The sequence below is a fragment of the Excalfactoria chinensis genome, chromosome 3, assembly GCF_039878825.1.
Source record: "Excalfactoria chinensis isolate bCotChi1 chromosome 3, bCotChi1.hap2, whole genome shotgun sequence".
In the NCBI taxonomy this organism is placed as follows: Eukaryota; Metazoa; Chordata; class Aves; order Galliformes; family Phasianidae; genus Excalfactoria; species Excalfactoria chinensis.
Genome location: NC_092827.1, coordinates 67,821,043 through 67,840,493, shown reverse-complemented (window position 1 = coordinate 67,840,493; position 19,451 = coordinate 67,821,043). Strand labels below are relative to the sequence as shown.

At 39.3% G+C, this 19,451-nt stretch overlaps 1 protein-coding gene across 7 annotated transcripts in view; it reads right to left on the bottom strand.

The window, feature by feature from the left end:
* DISC1 (DISC1 scaffold protein) overlaps positions 1–19,451 on the bottom strand; it is a 184,279-nt gene that overhangs the window by 139,534 nt on the left and 25,294 nt on the right. For all 7 annotated transcript variants that reach the window (XM_072333836.1, XM_072333840.1, XM_072333833.1 and 4 more), the window contains exon 3: positions 17,785–17,854. In XM_072333836.1, the coding sequence (XP_072189937.1) occupies positions 17,785–17,854 (70 nt within the window). The remainder of the gene's footprint in view (positions 1–17,784; positions 17,855–19,451) is intronic.

Here is a 19,451-nt window from a genome sequence, read left to right as displayed (position 1 = left end):
GCAGCACAGTCAAGAATGAAAGAACATCCTACTGGCCCTAAAGTGCAGCCAAGCACCCAGCTGCACCCCACGCAGGTCCCATCCAAATGGAGAACAGCTCCAGGGTAACCACACCAATCTCCCTGCTTAGCACTACCAAATTTGAACATTCTGTGAATACAAACTGACTGCCTTCTTCCAGTCTGTATTCCAGCCCGTAGTGTTTTACTGCCTCAAGCAGCCTCTACACCTGCTCACTGGAGCCACCCCAGTTGGAAATCTGTGCTGCCAGACCAGTATGTGCCTTGACTGAGAGCCAGGTAGAACCAGAGCCAGGAGGGAAGGAGAAAGGAGCAGAGCTGGATGGGATTTGGCCAAGGGCAGGAGCACCTGCCAGCAACAGAGCCCAGGCAGAGGTTTGGTTATTGCCACCCCCTCATAAACAGGTTCAGAAAAGCAGCTGCTGCAGAAAGGGCAAAGAATCTGCCATTTTAACATGAATTCACATACAAAAGGAGTCCCTTTGAAGTGCAATTTTGTAGGGTCCAGAACTGCAAAGTGAAGGATGTGGGCTCTGTTTCAGCTCTGCAACTGAACTCTCTACATATCCCCTGTGAGAATGTAAAACAAATACACTGAAGCCCATTCTTTCCTGTAGCATGTAGTAACTACAAATAGAAGCACTTCAAGAAATAAGTTTATTAGCGTACAGCTTTACAACACTTGATATCTACCTTCTTGATGAGTTACAGTATAACAGCTTAATATTACAACTAATTAATGTTACAATTAAATTACAACTATAGTAGTGAATTTTGATATGAATTTCACTCCACACCTACACATCCACATCTCAATAGCTTTATACAAATGCTGAATTTGTTCTATCATAGCAAAATAAACATTGTCATCAGGCATTCCACCCTGATTCTGTACAGCAGCATCTTCTGCCACTGGTATTGTTTGAGCACCATGACTGCGAAATAGTAAGGACTGAATGGATATGTCTAAACATCAACCTCGATAGACTTCTTCCTCATATTCCTCCTGCAAATACAATAGAAGATAGCTGCCTTCTCCTTCCATACCCATTCAACTCCCTTTTCTTTACCACAGCTGGACATCTTAAGAAGAACTGTGGTAAAATATGTAAATCGGACAGACGGAATTTGCTGCTCTTTTATCAATCCTGCTGCTCAGTAGTTTTCAAAAGTCATGGTAATTTATCACTTGAAGAATCCCAGATAAATCCTGAGTTCCATTACAGTTATTCCATTCCTATTTTCTAAGTGGAATCATTTCTATTTATAGGAAACATCAAAGCCTTCAACCAGGCCAGAAAGAGATACTGGAACTACAAGAAGTCAGCTGTAAATTTCTGTTGTTTTTAGATTTCTCCTCAAAAAGCATAATCTTCCTACTATTTTATTTCACCAAGTCTGAACAAAAGCTCCTGTACTCTCACAGCTGGAACGGTGGGCCAGGGTTATCATGGCTTCCTTCACAGTTCTCTGCACTACATCCACTCTGATCCCAAAATGTGCTTACAGTTCCCTTTCTCTCTTCCTATATTATATCTGAAAAAACATTTAATATAAAAATATTCCATATATGTGCATAGATACAAGTACTCAACATACAGGAAAAATGTTCCTTTTCGTATATTGAAAACCATTTATCTGAATTTTATTCCTCTTTCTAAGGACAAACGTGCTAAGACAAGAAACAAGGTTAACTATAGAAAAATATCACTGATGACAGCAGTTAACAGAACACATTTGACTGAAATACCACTCTTTGATGATTGTTTTGCTAGAATGTCAGTTAATCAGTGTTTGGATAGCAATTTAGCAGCGGTCATTTCTAAGCAAGACATTCTCCAGTGATGGAGAACATGTGAATGGCTTTTCTCATGTTATTTACTGGAGGCTTCACATTTCAACACATATCTGCTTCCAAACAATAAGCTCCTGTCAAGTCAGCGTTCCATCAAATCTGCCAATTGCAACTCATTTTGTGCTACAGGACAAGCTGACACATTCTATAAAGGTCAAGTGGAAAAATGTCCCTTCCACTACATCAATATCATAAGCTGATAAAGGTCACTCCACCCAATAACTGCTAGGACAGAAAATAACTTTCTTGCAATCTACATGATTTAAAAGAAAGAAAAGAAGCTGTTCGGGTCCTTCATTTTTTCCAAGATGTGACATACTAATATTAGTGTTGTTTTCTTATGGCCCATACAGCCTAATGAGAAAAGCTTAACCTGGAGGTTCTACAGCTTTCACAAGTACAGCAAATAGAATGCAGAATTCCTTGAGGACAGCTTTTCTGTGAAAAATCCACAAATTAAAATCTTAGTATGTATTAGTTGTAACACTGCTCGAAAGCTTCAATCATTATATGGTTCAAAGGGCTAAAGCCCAACTAAAATTCTGAGTCCTGTAGTATGACAAGCCATGTACTCATTTTATGGGCATCTTGTCTGAAGCAGATAAAAGTAGCCTGCCTACAGTTAAAATATCCATAAGTATGATCATATAGTCTTACACTTTAAAAAGTTGAAATGCACTTTTTTCCTTATAGCCTTCTGTTCCTGCATAAGAATTCATTCCCTTTCACTAAAGTGTTTGTTTCTCCAAAAAGTATCGCCCTATTATTTGGAACATGGTAAGTCATAATACGCAAATTAATGCATTAAAATACCATTAAACACTGTATCTACTGTTGTAAGGTTGAACAGCAAGCTAATGTAGCTGAATGCACAACCCTCATCTCTGGACAATGCCTAGCTTGCATTGCACAACGACAGAAAATAAGGGAAAGGAAACCATACTTGTTCATCTCACTGCATCAGTCCAAAGGTGGCTCATTTACAATTCAGTATATTCTCAGTCTTCATTATTAATGAAAGATTAAAAATTGAACACTATAGCATAAAATTCAGATCCTGTACCACAATTAAGGTGAGTCTGAAAGAAATTTTGCAGCTACTAGGAAAATTACACTCCAGACTCTAAAGCCAAAAACCCCAAGGATCTCTCTCACCACAGCATGCAGTCAGCACTCTGATTATGATAAATCTGGACGTCCAGTGCTTGCAAAGTTACCTAGGTCTTGCTAGATTTCCCCAATGCCTACTGAATGTTACCAAAGGCTGTTGTGCACCCTGTGCATGCTTTTTTCTTCAGTTAAACCCAGTTCTCTCTTTCCAAGTATTTTTCTTAATTTAAAAGAAAAATAGAGAGAGAAAGAACAGCACAGTAACTTGTAGCTCTTTTCATTGGCTTTCATTTCCACAGTGAAGTGAAGGTTGGATGCAGGCCAAGGGATGGGGTGGCATTCTTCACAAACCTCTTCACTGCCACTTCAGTTGCCACGTGAAAGAATGGAAGTGATGCTTGCTTTACCCTCTGGCTTGTTTCCTAAGCATGTCAAATTCTACTAGTTATTCAAAGATACTCAACAGCAACACTATCGAGACCTTAGAAAGCCATAATGCAACTGTAGGTGTCTTCAGTGACAAGCACTATGAACGATGGCAGTTTCATAACTTTAGGTTGCAAACAGCTGCAGTAAAGCACAACCAGAGGAAAACAAAATTAGTCTCAACGGTATTCTTTTTTCAAGCTGTTCAGAAAGGAAGATAGGAAATAATTGTATTGCTTTTTTTTTGTTTTTTTTGTTTGTTTTTTTGTTTGTTTTTTTTCCTAACATAGCTCTGTATTTGAAGAATATCCCTTGAGACATGGATGTTTTATTGTAACTGCATTACCACTGCATAAAACACCACCTCCCTTCTGGAAAACGTTAACTTATGTTCACCTGGAAAATTCATCAAATGAGTGCACCATCATGTAAAGAAAATTTCTCCTTGACAGCTTTCTCCTACCTGAAGAGGTAAAGGCTTAAAAATTCACATTTAATAATCTAAACATAAGGAGTCTGATAGTTTCAGACGCCAATAGGATCTTCAGGTGTGCAGCCTGGAGTGGTTATAATAAGGGCCTAAAATCAAGAATAAATTTCTTTGGCTTTTAATATATAAGGGAATGAAAAGTTCACAGACCATATCTCATACATTTCCAAGCACAATCCAGCAGCACATGTATATACAACACAACATGGCAACATCACACCAGCAGATGAATCAAAAACTGTTAGTGACAATAATTGACAGACTAGGTCAGACTCATCTCCATCTAGCACAAGATACAGCCTACGGAAGTGACAACTGGCTGTTTCAACATTGCTAAGGATGGAGAGAAAGGCATATAGGGGCAGTCTGCCAATCTCCAGAACACTGCATGCACTCTTAGTGCCAGGAAACCCAAACAGTTTCTTCATCGGGTTCCAGAAATCACAAGGCTGTAATAGCCTATAGTTAATACAATTATGCTATCATGAGTCTTGAGAAATAAACCTTCAAATAAAATCCAGAATACTAAGTCTCCAAGACCTTCCTCAAAAATACGTTTTTAAACAAACCTAAACAGAAGCCACAATCATGGTGTGAAAGGTGATAAGTCAAGTATATAAAAGTGTATATCAAAATACATAAGGAATTTGTATAAAGTTTCAAAGAAAGTGTGAACGTAAGTCTTTCAGAAACCTCCCACGGAATATTTCCCTCTGTACATTTACTTTACGTCCCTCTTTCTGAGCTTCACTGAAGATCAAAAGCCATTTTCATACTTTTTTCAAATAAATTCCACAGAAGTTCATCCTGATGCAGCTAAATTTACACAGTCATCATTCTAATTTATATTCACCTTCTCCCCTGTTATTAGGTAGGAGAATTAGCATAAAATTCTCAAAGCAAATCTTATGCAAGTAACAAAAATGCCTCTTCTCCAATTCAGACATTCCCACTTCAAAAATTTATCTTTGGAATTCAAATAACTCCTCATTTTTACCTAACCTGACTCATTAAGTTACTTATTTTTCTTTCTGTTCCACTCCCGATACTGAAGGCCATCTGGAAGTTTCCTATAGGTAGTAGAGTCAGGAAGATTGTAAATTCAAGGGACTACTAGAAATAGAGAAACATGGAAAAAAAGGAACATTGATGCATATGATTAAGAAGATGCAAATGTTCCCAGCTGAACTAAAAGGCATGGCAGAGAACACAAAAGCTGACGAGTCTGACAGAATGTGAACTGATGTGAGAAGTTCAGCTAGGAGGTAGCAGTAAGCAGGAGGAAATCTAAAAGAGGGGTACTGCTAATACTCTTACTCTGCAATCACATGTAAAGGCTTGAAACTTCTGGGACATGAAACTTCATTAGAGACTGAGGATAGCCTATAGAATCTGACTCAAGATATTCTTGGCTAGCAGAAAAAACATCACACAGAAGCATGCATTGCCATCACCCAAATCCTTTTCAGTAGTTTTCAGGGGAATGTGAATCACCGGAGCTTAACTGATGCAAACAGATATACCATTAGAAACTCCTTCCAGCATCAAAGAGCACAGTGGCTTGGCCTCCAGCATGATTGTTCCTCAGTGCTATGGGCACTATGGCAAATACAAAGGAAGGCAGAAGAACAGAATCTGGTAGTAAAAAGGTCAATAGCTTTCCAGTCTAATGAAAACTAACTCATCAAGTGAAGGAGAAGGAAGATGCGCCTGTCATCTCGCCCATGCCTTGATTTCAGATTACTAGGAGACAGACTGACTATTTTTGTACCAGTTCTGCAGCTCCGAAGACAGCTACTATCAGTGAAGTTCATTGCAGCAGCTATCAACTACCACCCTCAGATGACCACAATTACCAGCTGAGAAGCAAATCTAATTCCCACGCAGCAGGAGACAGCAGTAGTGCAGACTAAGGAAGACTGCTGGCTGAATGAAGGCATGCCAAGAGCCCAGAAGAAGATGATGCAAGAACTCAGAGTAGGAACTGAAAGGCACTTGCATGTTCCTAAAGTGCAGGGAAAAGTTACTGCCAGGAAAAATCTTAATGTCATAAGGCAGAGGGAAAAAATGACATAAGAGCAGGAAAGTAAGTTTCCTGCCTTCCAGACACCAAAGTTCATCATAGCATCCTGTACATGCAGGTTGTACTCTTTTCTTCAAGCACAGTTCTCGTGCCTGGCAGACTGGAAACCGTCGTTTTAAAAGAGCATCTGCTAGTGCTGGATTGCACAGTAAGAACCTGGTCAACTCAGCCCTGTCAAAGCCAAGGCAGTAAAGAAGGAACCACTTGTCAACCCTTCACCAGCACAGAGTACCAGGTAACACACTTCTAAACAAACACATGCAAAAGCCCATAAATAAAAACTTTATACAAGGACAGATGTTCTGACCAATACATTTCCCACTGCTTTTAACCTGGAAATTAACGTTCCCTTTCTCATTGTTGTTATGCACACCCATTTCACTAGCACGAAGCTGCCTACGTTTAGAAGTTACCAAGTAGTGAGGAAGCAAGCAGCAACACATACCTATGGGGAAAGCCATACACTGCAAAAGCACTGCCCACACAAATACTCTGCACAGACAGAGAGACACTAAACACAACTAAGTAATTCTTAAATCCATAGAATGTTCTTCAAATCAGTAGTGGAGGTCAAACTGGCCTCTTCACTGACAGGTAGGATAGTAATTAATTCAACAGGAGCTGGCAGTGATTAAGTTAACCTTTAAACTATTTGAACCTACCTGAGCTCCCAAACAGAACATTCTCTGACTAGAACTAAACACTGCTGCAGCTCCACCCTAACCTTTATTAGAGATCTCAGGCAGTTAGTTAACCTTAGCTGAGCAGAATATCAACACCACTGTCTCTGACCCTCCCTTCTGCAAGTAGGTTTGTGCTGTTGCTTTGCTCCCCTTTGCATCAAAGACCTGTGCCCTTTAGCTGGCCACAGTACCTTCCACCCACTCGCTCAGAAGCTGAGATGATGGGTTTGTGCTCTGTACTTTAAAGAGGAACTCCAGCTGACAAGAGTCAATTGGCCTACAGATGAGAACTGAATAAAAACCTAATACTTCACACTGTTTTCTTGATTTTTCCCAAAGGTTATGCAGTATCTCTCAGCATAGGTAGCCTTTCCCACTGCCCACCAGGGCTGTAAAAATACTTTCTGTATCCTTCCCAAGGTATTTAAAAATACCACAGATAAAATTTAGTAATATTTCTTTGAATTATATATATATATATATATATATATATAAAATATTTTGGCAAATTTCGGTGGACATACAGTATATCTTTGTAATGGTGAGGGGAAAGAAATTAAGATCTTGAAAAAGTATGAGAAGGAAGATGTGCCTTAAAACTAATAGGCATCAACTAAACAATTCAGAGCCACCAAACATCCACAAAACAGAGGAGTTATCAGACTTTCTTAGACTGAGAAATATGAATCCCACAGGAATCTGCTTTACATAGAGGGGAGTAGGAAGAGGGATCTGAAAGAAAAAAAAAAATACACAAAGCATATCGGTTAAGAATTCTGCAAGATCTAGGCTCTGTGCTGCAGCAGTGGGACAAGTACACAAACCACTGGCCTGATACACTTGCTATGGAAAGAAGTAACTTGGATAGAGTGTGCATGCACAGAGAACTCAGGAGAACTCTAAGAGCTCACTTAGATTTTCTAACATAAATATAGTAAAGGCTGACTCTTTGAAAAGAGAATGTTTGTGGGAGCAAAGAGAGTAAGACTCTCAGAGGAACTAATTTTCCAATCCTTCTAACTTCTGAAATAAAAATTGATTTTGTAGATGACCATTTTGGTTCTTCATTAGTTCCTCTTAACAGCATTCATTCTGAAGGATAATTAGAGGCACTTCACAAGCAGTTTCTGTTAAGCACTTATTCCCTATAAAATTAAAGCAATGAAGAAAGGGCATGTAGACAAATTAAAGTAGGCACAGCATGTAAGGCAGATAGTCTCTAAATGGATGTGATGTTGCTGCTTACACTCAAAAAAAGCAAGGAAACAAGGCCTGACATCACCAATAGCACAGGCTCTACAGGAACATACATGGAAGCATAAGAAACTCTTGCACTGGCTTGTTGAGTCAGAGTACTAGTTTACTTCCTTAAAAACTGTAACCCAAGGGATGCTTGTCCAGCAATCCAGGCAGGCCATGAATCCCTCACAAACAACCCTGGCCATTATACAACCTACATCTCCAGTAGCCATCAAATAACTGAGCTCCGACTTGGATGGGAACTGGATTCACTTTCCTCCTCATCTGATCAAAAGCAGAATTTTCTTGGTACCTCTACAAGCAAAAAACAAACACCCTCATTTTCACTTTTGAGACACAGTATTTTTCCCACTTATATTCAACAAGGAAGAATTCCATGAGAAAAGGCAGAGTGAAATACAGCTCTGCTGCTTTGCTACCAGGTCTGCTTCTAAATAACTCTTAGCTGCTTACACTGGGGAGTCATTAGAGAGCTGTTCAGAGACATGTAGTCTTACCTTCTTGTTGTTCAATTTAAAAGGAAAGTGAATTTTTTCCTGAGAGAATAGCAATGAAATAGCTTTGCTGAACACATAAGGCTTCCCAAAAAAAGGTTCAGACTGAACAGAGTAGTTAGTACAACACCTACATGTAAGTATAGCCTAAATATTTGGAAAGCAAGTAAAAGGAAGAGAAGCATCTCTAACATCTCTTGCACAGAATGTCATGTTCAACCAATGAACAGAATTGCACGTACATGACAAGAAGGTAAAACACTGTTTTCCTAAATTAAAAAAATGAACAAGTTTGGTATTAGCACAAATAGAATGGCAGGGAGAAACAAAGACTATTTGTTCCTGTCAGACACTTATATTTACCTATTTTAAACTCTAGATGCTCCTCCCTGTAGGTTCTGAGAGGCAGACAACTCCTGAACCTTCCTGCTCAGATGGCACCAGCATAACCAACTGTCAAAGCCTACTTTTGGCTGGGGACATTTAGGCAATTTCCACTCTTGCTCAAAAATACTTTCTCCAGCAACGAGAGACCAAATTAAAATATTTCAAACTTATACCCCAGCACTAAGTTATGAATTTGGGTGCTGAGTTTACAGATATTATTTCAAATTACCTTTAATTACTGTTGCACACTGAGGTCTGTTATTTTTCTCCTCTCTTTAAATGGCAGCTCACAGAGAATCTGCTGTCTGTGGATAACGAAACACGGCATTTGGCCTAACAGATGTATGCACTGGGAGAAGGTCAGGATAAGTGTAGCAACCTTAAGTAGCCAGAGCTACTTTCTTTAACATGAAAAAAATAAGACTTCAGAAGAATTATTTACGTGCTATTGAGCTTCCTACTTCCAACTTCACCAGCCTGACTCTTACTCAGATTGAGTTCCCTTGAATGGTATTTGACAGAGAAGGATTTTTTCTGCAATAAACCCCGCTAGTGGGCTGTCCACTGCATTATGGTGTGCAGCAGGGACCTTCTCTCACTGAATTTCTGTATGGTCATCATTAAAACAGACATATAACTTCAGCAGACTCTGCTGAGAAAGTTCTTGCTGTCACTAGGGAATCAAAGTGAGAAGAGCCTAGTGCAGAGCAGCCAAAAGTCATTCCACTAATGCTGGAGCATTTGACAGTGCCAGCAGTCACCTGTACCCTTGAGACTTAGCAGGCAATGGTCAAAACAAACAGGGGGGGAAAAAAAAACAACCTTTTTAGCGAAGTATTTGAATGCCATTTTTTGATAGAAACAGACCCTCAGATATATGAACTCTAACAAGTAGGAATTCACACGCACTTTACAAATTCTGTATGTCCTATTTATTATAGCCTTTAAAGCTCTTTGAACTCTTATGCTCTTCCAGAAAATTCAGCCATGCTGATAATTTCTTACAGCTCATCTGCATTCCTTCTCTTCCTGAGGCCTACATGGAGTGTTATAATTTAGACATCATTAAAAGATGGAAATAAAACGTTGCTTCCACCTGGAACTTAACTATATTTAGAACTATACTCCACAGGTTTAACACACTGCTAAACCACACTTCCCATAATCCCATGAAATACTGAAATCCTGCCATCTTTTTCACCACAGACATGCCTACAAAGCCACAAATCTAATTTAGGACCCCTCTCTTTTCTAAGAAGGGCCTCAATTCTCAAATCAACCTCACATTCATTTAACACCAGGCCCAACCAAGGCATTATCAACCTACTCAGAACAGGACTGGAGCCAGTAAGTATAGACAGACCAATGGCTTGTGAGGTCATTTGGCTAAATGCCTCTTTTGCTTATTTTAACATATCAGCAACAGTCATTTAATGTTGTGTTCCACTGACTGCCATTGGTCTCGCACATGAAGTGGCTGCAATGAACAGACAACAAAACAATTTGTCCCCTATAGGAACCAAACTAACAGAGGCAAATGCATGCAGGGACTTGATATACACAATCCAAATTCACAGCAGCTAAATATATGATGATGTGAAAGATGGAGATATGAAGAAGAAACATCAGCAAGGTCAGATGAAAGAAATACCATCTTCTTGCTATAAACAACCATACCTAAAGCTTGCAGCTGCTCCACATGGGACTGAAGACCTTATCTTCTACTGTGAGTGCTCTCATTGAAACAGCTGGGCATTCAGTCTCACTGTTAAGGCAATTATCTCAGAACAGCAATCCATTCCAAAAAGTAAGCCTCTCCTCCAGCTGATGACCCACCTTCTACACATTTGGTGTTTCATCTATATCAATCCTGTGATCTTTCACTTGCATGCCTTGCACAACAGCACTTTAGGACGCAGCAGTTAGCACTTGCACCACACCTTTCAAAAGCTTGTTCAGGCAGAGGCAGAGATTGGAGGCAAGATCATCTGTAGTTTAAATAATTTAGTAATTCTCAATGTTAACTCTGCTTCTGCTACAAGTTCAAGGTTTTAGAGTTGGACATTAGAACAGCATAGAAATATCTCAGCACATCATGAGGAACAAAGAAACTGTAGAGACTCACCTATTTATAACCAGGCCTTTTTCTTCAGACTTTTCTTGCAAGTGCTTTATTCTACACCACCATCACCAGCATTTTGGTGCAACACAACAGGTGCTTCGTATGGTACCACAGCATATTCAAACTAACCAGACTTGGAAAGGTTGTACATCTCCATTCCTACTTAGTCCCATGACCATATCTGAATTATGCTGATAGCACCTTGCTTTGCTTTTTGTTCAAATTTGCCATACATCAAACAAATCCAACTCATTAAATTCATTTTTCACACCTTAAAAATCCTAACAAGCATGGAGATGTTCCAGTCCCCCCACAGCTCCCTCAAAACAATCAAAATCAAGCAGAAATTCTAACACTAGACTGATAGGATAGTAGCAGCAGCAGAAGTTTAAACTTGCAGCACGCGGGGTCATTTGTACACTCCCACTGGCAGCCTTCAGACTCTTAATGTGTTCTGCAAAGCCTGTTATTGTGCAAGAGCAGTAGGAATTTGAAATTCCCTGTCCTTACGTTTCCATTGGTGCTTGTCACTACTTAATTATTTTTTTTTTTAATTAACAATATCAGAAAACCAACACTTTTTACTACTTCAACTATCTATTACCTTCCACAGGATACAGATAATAAAGGAGTATCCAAAAACTCGTACACAGAGGTAGCACAAGGAAGTATCCTGGTGGTCAGACATGCCTACCCAGCTATGAATACTCCCAAGTGTGGTCAGTTGATCTGGGTACATGTGCAAGGAGGGACCAAATGGAAACCTCAGAAAAAGGGACGAGTTAATTGGCTCAAGGCAATCCCACATCACAGATGAGTTTGACAAGCAGTGGAAGGTCCACAGAGATATCCAATAAAAGCACCTTAAGAAATTCATCCAGATATCCAGCAATCAACGAGGAGTGTTGTCAGCTCCACACAGAGGACTAGCACTGGAAGTCTTTCATATTTGCTTTCAAAGTTGTAGCTACAGTCATTCAGCATCTTTTTAACACCAATTACATGGAAATTGTGCTACCGTGCCATCTAGCAGTTTCTGTCCACGTTCAGTTATCTATTAATCAGGCAATAATTGAAAATAGAAGGCAGTTCTTTACTCCCCTGAAAAGCGTATACCTGAAGTGTAAGACAAGAGCGGCAAAATCAATTTCAAGTTGTTGCTTGAATTAATAGTTGTACTGCCTCCGGGAGTCACACTGCAAATGGATGACAACTTTCTTATTTGGAGTTAATATTCCTAAAGAGGAAGGGAAAGATAAATCTGTCCTGAACACACACACGCACACAAACAAAAAAAAAGCTGCATGTTTTTGCAAGTGAAAAGTAAGCAGATGGGCTGGGTAGCAAGAAAGTCATGTCACTCAGTCAGTGGGTACTGTCCAGATAGCATATAAACACTTCTCATGAGCTACACCCATCAGAACTCCATGCCTTAAACTGCACTTCAGTAAGGACTCTAGTCAACTACACATAACTGCTTATTTTGTTCTGATTTCTTTGTTGCTTGTTTGTAAAAGACTAGCCAGGCTGTCTGGGAACAGCTTGGCTGCATCATGGACTGAGAAAGAGTCCTGCTATCAGAGGAGGGGTAGCCTGTGGTGTCAGTTTTAGACAGCAGATGGCTGGGAGTAGAGAGCTTCCAAGCACATGATATGCCAAAACTTCAGCAATTTTCTTGTACTCAAACAGCTTCCAGAAGCCCAAAATGTAGCTGAACCTCTTTATGCTGGCCAAGATTAAAAGAGGACATAGTAGAAACCCATAAAATACTACCGCTTCCTAAAAAACATAACAATATCTGCTGTCTGACAGAATGATAAGGAGTTTCACACCTTTAAATTGTAACCAGTTCAATTCCTTTTTCAGCTCTGTGATAAAAAAAAAAAAAAAAAAAAAAAAAAGACAGACATGACAAATAATAAATGGATATGGATTTTCCTTAAAAAAAACATTTCACTCTTTCATTTCAGACTGGTGTCTTAAACAGAGAAACTCAGACAAGCTGGAAGAGTTGCAAGGCTTTCACCATTTCTGTTGCATAGAAAATCACATTTAATTTACACTTCACATAAGCACCTGCTTTCCATAAACCTCAGAAAAGGTTTTAGGTGGTTATGTGAATTTTTCAGAGAAAGACAGGATAAACAAGTTAATACAAAGAAAATTTGGTTCTGATAATTTGCGAGAGCCCTTCTCCCACCCCCTTAAAAACTTTATTCCAGTAAAGTTAAAAACAAACAAACAAAAGGCATCCACCACCTTTTACCTTATCAGTAGCCTCTCAATTCATGCTTTTCTCAGCACGCAGTTAAGTTTAAGGATTCTACATCTAGAAGTACATGCTACCCTAACTATAGGAGGCATCTAAGGCCGGGCTGGATGTGGTCCTTGGCAGCCTGATCTGGTGGGTGGCAGCACTGCCCACAGCAGGATATAGGGATTGGATAGTCTTTAATGTCCCTCCAACCCAAGCCATTCTATGATTCTCATTCTTACTAAACTAACACACATCCATTTATCTGCCCATCAAAAAAAACACTTGTCAAGACATCTTATTTCAAGTACAACCTAACTCATCTACAAACAGTTCTATTAACCAAAAAAGAAAAGAAGAAAAAAAGCAAGTCACCTGCTTGAAAGTCATATTGGTTTAAATATTTAAAACTTATGATTAGAAATAGAAATTTACTAAAATAATACTTCTCCACTGCAAACTACAAAGAAAAATTTGGAAAGACCAACCTAAAAATGAAAACATGGTAATTCTATACAAACTTATATCTAAAGTAACACCAGGCCATGTGAGCCAGTTCTGCAGCTCAGCAGCTAGTATCAATTCTGACACTTGATCACCAATCCTTCCGCCATCTGCACCATGCAGACTTGGAAAGTTGAAGAACCACAGGAAAGAACAGAAAAAGGGCTTTAAAATGTCTGGGCAATAGATTTGCACTGAGCAAATCTTGCTTCTACTGCAAGCACAGCTCTCACAGATACAAAAATATACTTTTTTTTCCCCCTCCTGCATTCAGCAGCGTGTTTAACCTTGGAGTTGCCAAGTTCCATCATGAATAATGAGTCATGACAACATTCCAAGTGATCCTTGGAGAACAGCCTGATTTTTACTACACACTACGCAAAGCAAAATGCTGTTATCATGTTCCCATGGTGTAGTACCTGCTTGGAAAATATACAGTGATGTGGCCATCAAGAGGAGACCACGAGTAAATACAGAAGCAGCTAAGCTACTTCCAGATATTTAGTCACCCAGAGGCACAGTGAGCAGTAAAGAAAAACCCTAATGTCTCCTATCAAAATTACATGAGGACTGACGATGACGTTCATCTCTTTGTATATGTATTTGACACAAACAAGAAATATCTGTGTTTAAACAGCACACGGTCACCAAGCAGGAAGACAGGGGCTTGGTGGCATCCTGCAAGTCTCACAGCACCGCTCTCACTTGGCGACCTCCAGCAGAGGAGCAGATGTGGGACAGGAGGGCAGCCTCTACCCCAGATGAGCCTCTACCACTTTCAGGTTGCAAACACACAGCACTGCCAGAAAGTATGGGAATAAACTGCACTTATTTGGATGACTGGTTAAACTCCCCCAACCACAGGGAGACTTCAAGAAGGCACAGAACACAAGCAATGGCAAAGGCATTCCTGCTGCACTCCACCTAAGCTTGAGTGGAGGAAGCTGAGGCTTACAGCATTTAAACAAGCTCTCATGACTCCTGCAGGCAATGGAGGGTTGTGACTCCAAACACCCCATACAAAAAAATAAAAGCTTCCTGTTATTTCTGAGTCTTTTCTTCCTCTTGTACCATAAGGGGGAAAAATACAGTGCACTACTTCTCCTTGTCTGTAGGGCTACCATTTTACTTGCACTTCAGATTCAAGATTCACTAGAAACTGTGGCAACTTTCACAAAGCTCTGGAGAGCAAGAAGGCATTGACATACAGATATCTGACTTCAAGATGCTACATTTTCAGGAACAGACAGCAAAAAACAGTTCAGGTCCTCCAAATGTAACAGAGCTCCTTCCTGTTGAACTGTTGTACAAAGAAAGTTTCCATCCTGCAAAACTCAGTGGCTTGTAAAGAGTTGGTGTAAGAAAATGGGTTGAATTCTTGTCTGTTGTTAAATCTACACAAGAGCCTCAACCACTGAAGCAGTAGCATACTGCAAGTGATAATTTGTTAACACTTTACTTTCCAATTTGGGAGTACAGCTACCTGTGTCCCTCTTTCACCTCCCTCTTCTTTCCTCTTCCATGTACACAGCATTTCACAGCAGTCTATTCAGAACATCCCCCTCCCTCCTTCCAAGCATTCCCAGATCAGCCAAACATGGGCTACCACTGCATGCAGCAGTACCATGATTCAAAACAGTCCTGAAGTGAGAGCAGAACTCACTCTACATTCAAAGAAAAATCTCTAAATTACAGGGATAGTATTTTTTAATTAGTAGGAACAATGTCCTCAGACCTCTGCATATACTGTATCTTCTGCTCTCTGATAATAAATTTCCATTCATAGTGCACATAGTAGCTGAGCACATTTAGCTGTTTCATTCCCTGATAGCAGTATTTGGCAATAAAATCTCTTTAAAGAAGGCTAATTACAGATTTCAGCTGAACAGAAATTGGTACCGGGCCAATCTGTAAGCTCCATAATAAGCTTTCAAACTACACTTTTACACCACACAAATCTTTGTACTCTTGCAAGAGCAGGGGCTCTTTAGTTCTAAACGCAAAGGTGGAAAGCTCAGGAAAAGGAAGTGTCACAGCTCCAATTCTTCTTGCAGCACTACTTTTCCATATATGACTTTCCCTGGAGATAATCAGCCTATGTTTCACAGAAGAACAAACTCAGGAAGTCAGTTCAGATGTCAGTATAATAATGAAAAGTATTTTCACACACAAAAATGGCTGACGATTCTATGAGAAGAGGAACAAAGACCAGTAAGACAGAAAGTAGGTCAAGGACTCAAAGCTGAGAAGAAAATTAAGGATACGCAGTCACATATTACACACTAACATGGCATTTTCCAGGAGAATTAAGATGAAGTTCCATCTTCCATAGGTGCAGTAACACAAAAATCTTCCAGGTGCCTCAGTATCCAACCACATAACAAATGCTTTCTGCCCATAGGAGCCAGCCTCAGCAAAAAGAGAGCAACTCCACCCTCAAATGCTCCTCTTTGCCTTTGTTCTAGTCCAGCTTTTGTTCTGTGTAAGCTTTGCTTATAGCATCCAATGACATCAGTTTTCATCCAATCCATTTTCCTGAGGGGAATGAAGAGAAGGCTGCAAACTGCCCTCCATGATACCTGTGTGAGAATCGGGGTGGAAACTGGAAAGGGTCATTGATAAGATCAGGGATAACGGGAAGGTAGTCCAATTTTGAATAGATAGACTAGCAACCAGGGAGACTACCCAAGAATCCTCTGTGCAAAGAGAGACAAGTCACCATTTTCCTACATGGTCTACAACTACAGAGCATTACATGCAGATCTGAAGTCTGGTATGTTTTTCTGTTTGGTTGGTTTTAATTGAATTAGATGAGCACTCAGTGAATTCTGGCTAAAAAACTGAAGGAACCACATGCACTTAGCACACAGTTGTCAGAAAGTTTCTTATCAGGAACTCAATCAAAAGGCAATTAAAGAGTAGTAAGCGTAGCACAGGTAAAACACATATCAATAAGGTCTATTCAGTTTGACAGAGATTAAACCAGTGAACATCTACAATATGCTCGGCTGATAACATAGCTAAAGAATATACTAGAATAACATACTAGAAGAATGACTTGCAAAAGTGGCAGACTTTCCATACTGACAAGGCTTTGAGAGGCCAAGAGAACCACCTACTCCCCAGATACTATTAAAACACATTTGAGTTGCCTTAATTGTGTTGCCTCCCTCCCATATCCTTCAAACCCTATGGTAAAACTGCACAGCTTAAAACATTAATTTTGATAGGAAAGCTGCAAGTTGGTCTGTTCTCCATTCCCAAAAATGGAGGAAAAAATATGGAGAGGGAGTTTAAAACCGGATTTTACCACCTGTATTCTCTGAATTATCAATGCAACTTACTGAAACACTCTCAGTACTTTCCAAACAAAGATAAATCTATTGGGAAGAATTTCATCTAGGATGAAACTTCAAGACTGTCAAAATATGATTATCTGAACACAGACTACCATACCAGGAAATAATAAGAAACCTGAGATGTTAATAGATGCTCTAATTATTAACATACACAGCTTATCAGAAGTGTCAATCCATCTGAAGAGAAAAAGCACTATTCAAATATAGACACTCAACACCAGCTATATCATCATTCTTTAGGTGGTTTTCATTCAACTCAGTGGACACCAAGTTAATCCCACAGGACAGTATCATTCACTTTTATTATAGCTACTGACCTCATTTTTCTGTGTTAGAGCTCTGCAGTAGTGTCATGACTAAATGTGGCAAGCAACAAATCACACCCTGTCAGCAGCCAGGGCCCGTCCTTTCCCTTTTCAAAGCTTTAATTCATTTCCGTATTTTTTAAAGTCATGCTGCTTCAAAACAGCTGATCCAGATGGTGGCTATTCGTATTTCAACCTTCCCACATGGTAATGTGGCTCAAGAAAATAAAAACTGTTGCTACCTGCTGCTGACCTACTTCTCTCTTTAATTTGTTTCCTGCCACATTACAGAATGAACAATAGAGTTCATTGAACTCATCTTCCGTATCCAGCCACAGCAGCGTAACAAATACATGATAAAATTAATTGGGGGAGGAGTGGAATGAGAGAGAGCAGCATGATTCAGGGGAGGCAGGAGGGAGCAACTCTCACCTCTATCATAGTCATCCGCTTCTATTGCTTTCTGCTGAAGCCTCTGAATCCGTAATATGATGGATTTTACCTATGCATTGAAAAAAGTTAAATAGAAATTACATTCTATTAATCTCTATATAACATACATTTACAGAATTACTACCACCTCACTAGAACAACCCAGTTTTGATAATTAAACCCCATGTTTGTTAAGCAGACAGACCTACTAGGAAGTCAGCTGAACTGCAGCTACTTGAGCCAGGAATGGCTTTAGTCCAAACATTTACAAGGGATAACAAACAGTTTTTCTTGAAAAGCAAAACAGATTGTGCGATCATAGGATCTTTATTACCCTTTTCCAAGCAAGGATTATTATAGGATTCTGTCAACCTAACATCTACTTCTGATCCCATTCTAACTCAATATTCTGTTCGTTAGAACACTTAAGCTTTTGCCTATACAAGTCTTACACAGAGCACATCCAGAATTTCCGTATGCAAACAAAAAGTGAAATGAATATTTCAGGTCAAGAATATTCACAATAAGGCACAGAGAACTGTGCTCAAATGCAACCAATGAAGTTTAATTAAAATATAATTTAATTAATTATATAATTTAAGCTTATCTAAAATGCAAACACAGATGTTTGCATTTTCAGAAGCGTCCATATTACAAGTGGGAGGAGTGGGGAAAAAAAAAAAAACCTTATACCACATATAAAATGCCTTCACGCACCAAATAAGTTCTTACTAGGATAGTTTTATTTTAAAAGCCAATTACTTTTCATAATGAATCTACATCTTTTGCCAAAATATTTCAGAAAGGCAGGCATGCATTCAAAGGACATTAATAGTTTTTACTGTTACAAGAATTTGGTTAAAGGTACACAGCCCTTTCCATGCCAGCCACAGTCTAGCACAGCTACAGTTATAAGTTTGAGAAGCATTTTCTTATTAAATTTACACTTAACCTGTACCAACAAGCCATAATGAGCACTGAGAGAGGTAAACCTGGAAAAAGAATCAACATATATCCTCATAGCCCACAGCCTGAAAACGCTAGGGAAAGCAAGAAAATCATACTTGAGGCATTCTGTTTACACAAAATCTTTGCTCCTTCCCAAAACACTTTTGTATTTAAATCTTTATAATTAAGCTCTGAACAGCATACAGAAAAACAGGTACAACCATTTAACAACTTCCCAGAATCATTCGGTTGTCACATCAACACAATCAGTGCAAATCAGGCAAGGCACGTAAATTAATGACATCTCTTACAAATATGGTAGTGGAGTGGATTGGGCAGAAAACATAAATGGTATAGACAGGAGGGGAAAAACAAGCTAGATTAATAGCAGGCTCTTGGATCCTCTAGAGGAAAAACAAAAACACCAAACCACTGCACACAGCCGCTTTCCCTTGAGGTTTTGGTTATTGTTGTTTTTGTTTTGTTTTCAGTAGTGTTGTTTTCCACATACAGAAACAATGTTGTTGTTTTTCTTTCCTCTAAGGCTGGTGAGGAACATATAACATATAGAAGGAAGGCACTGAATCCTCACCATAAATCGTTTTCTGTATTTTATGCCATACTTTTGATAGAGTTCTAAAGAAGCTTGCAGTAGAAACGGTTCAAATGACACTTTTTCATATATATGATATATAACAACCATTTACACTGAGAATAGA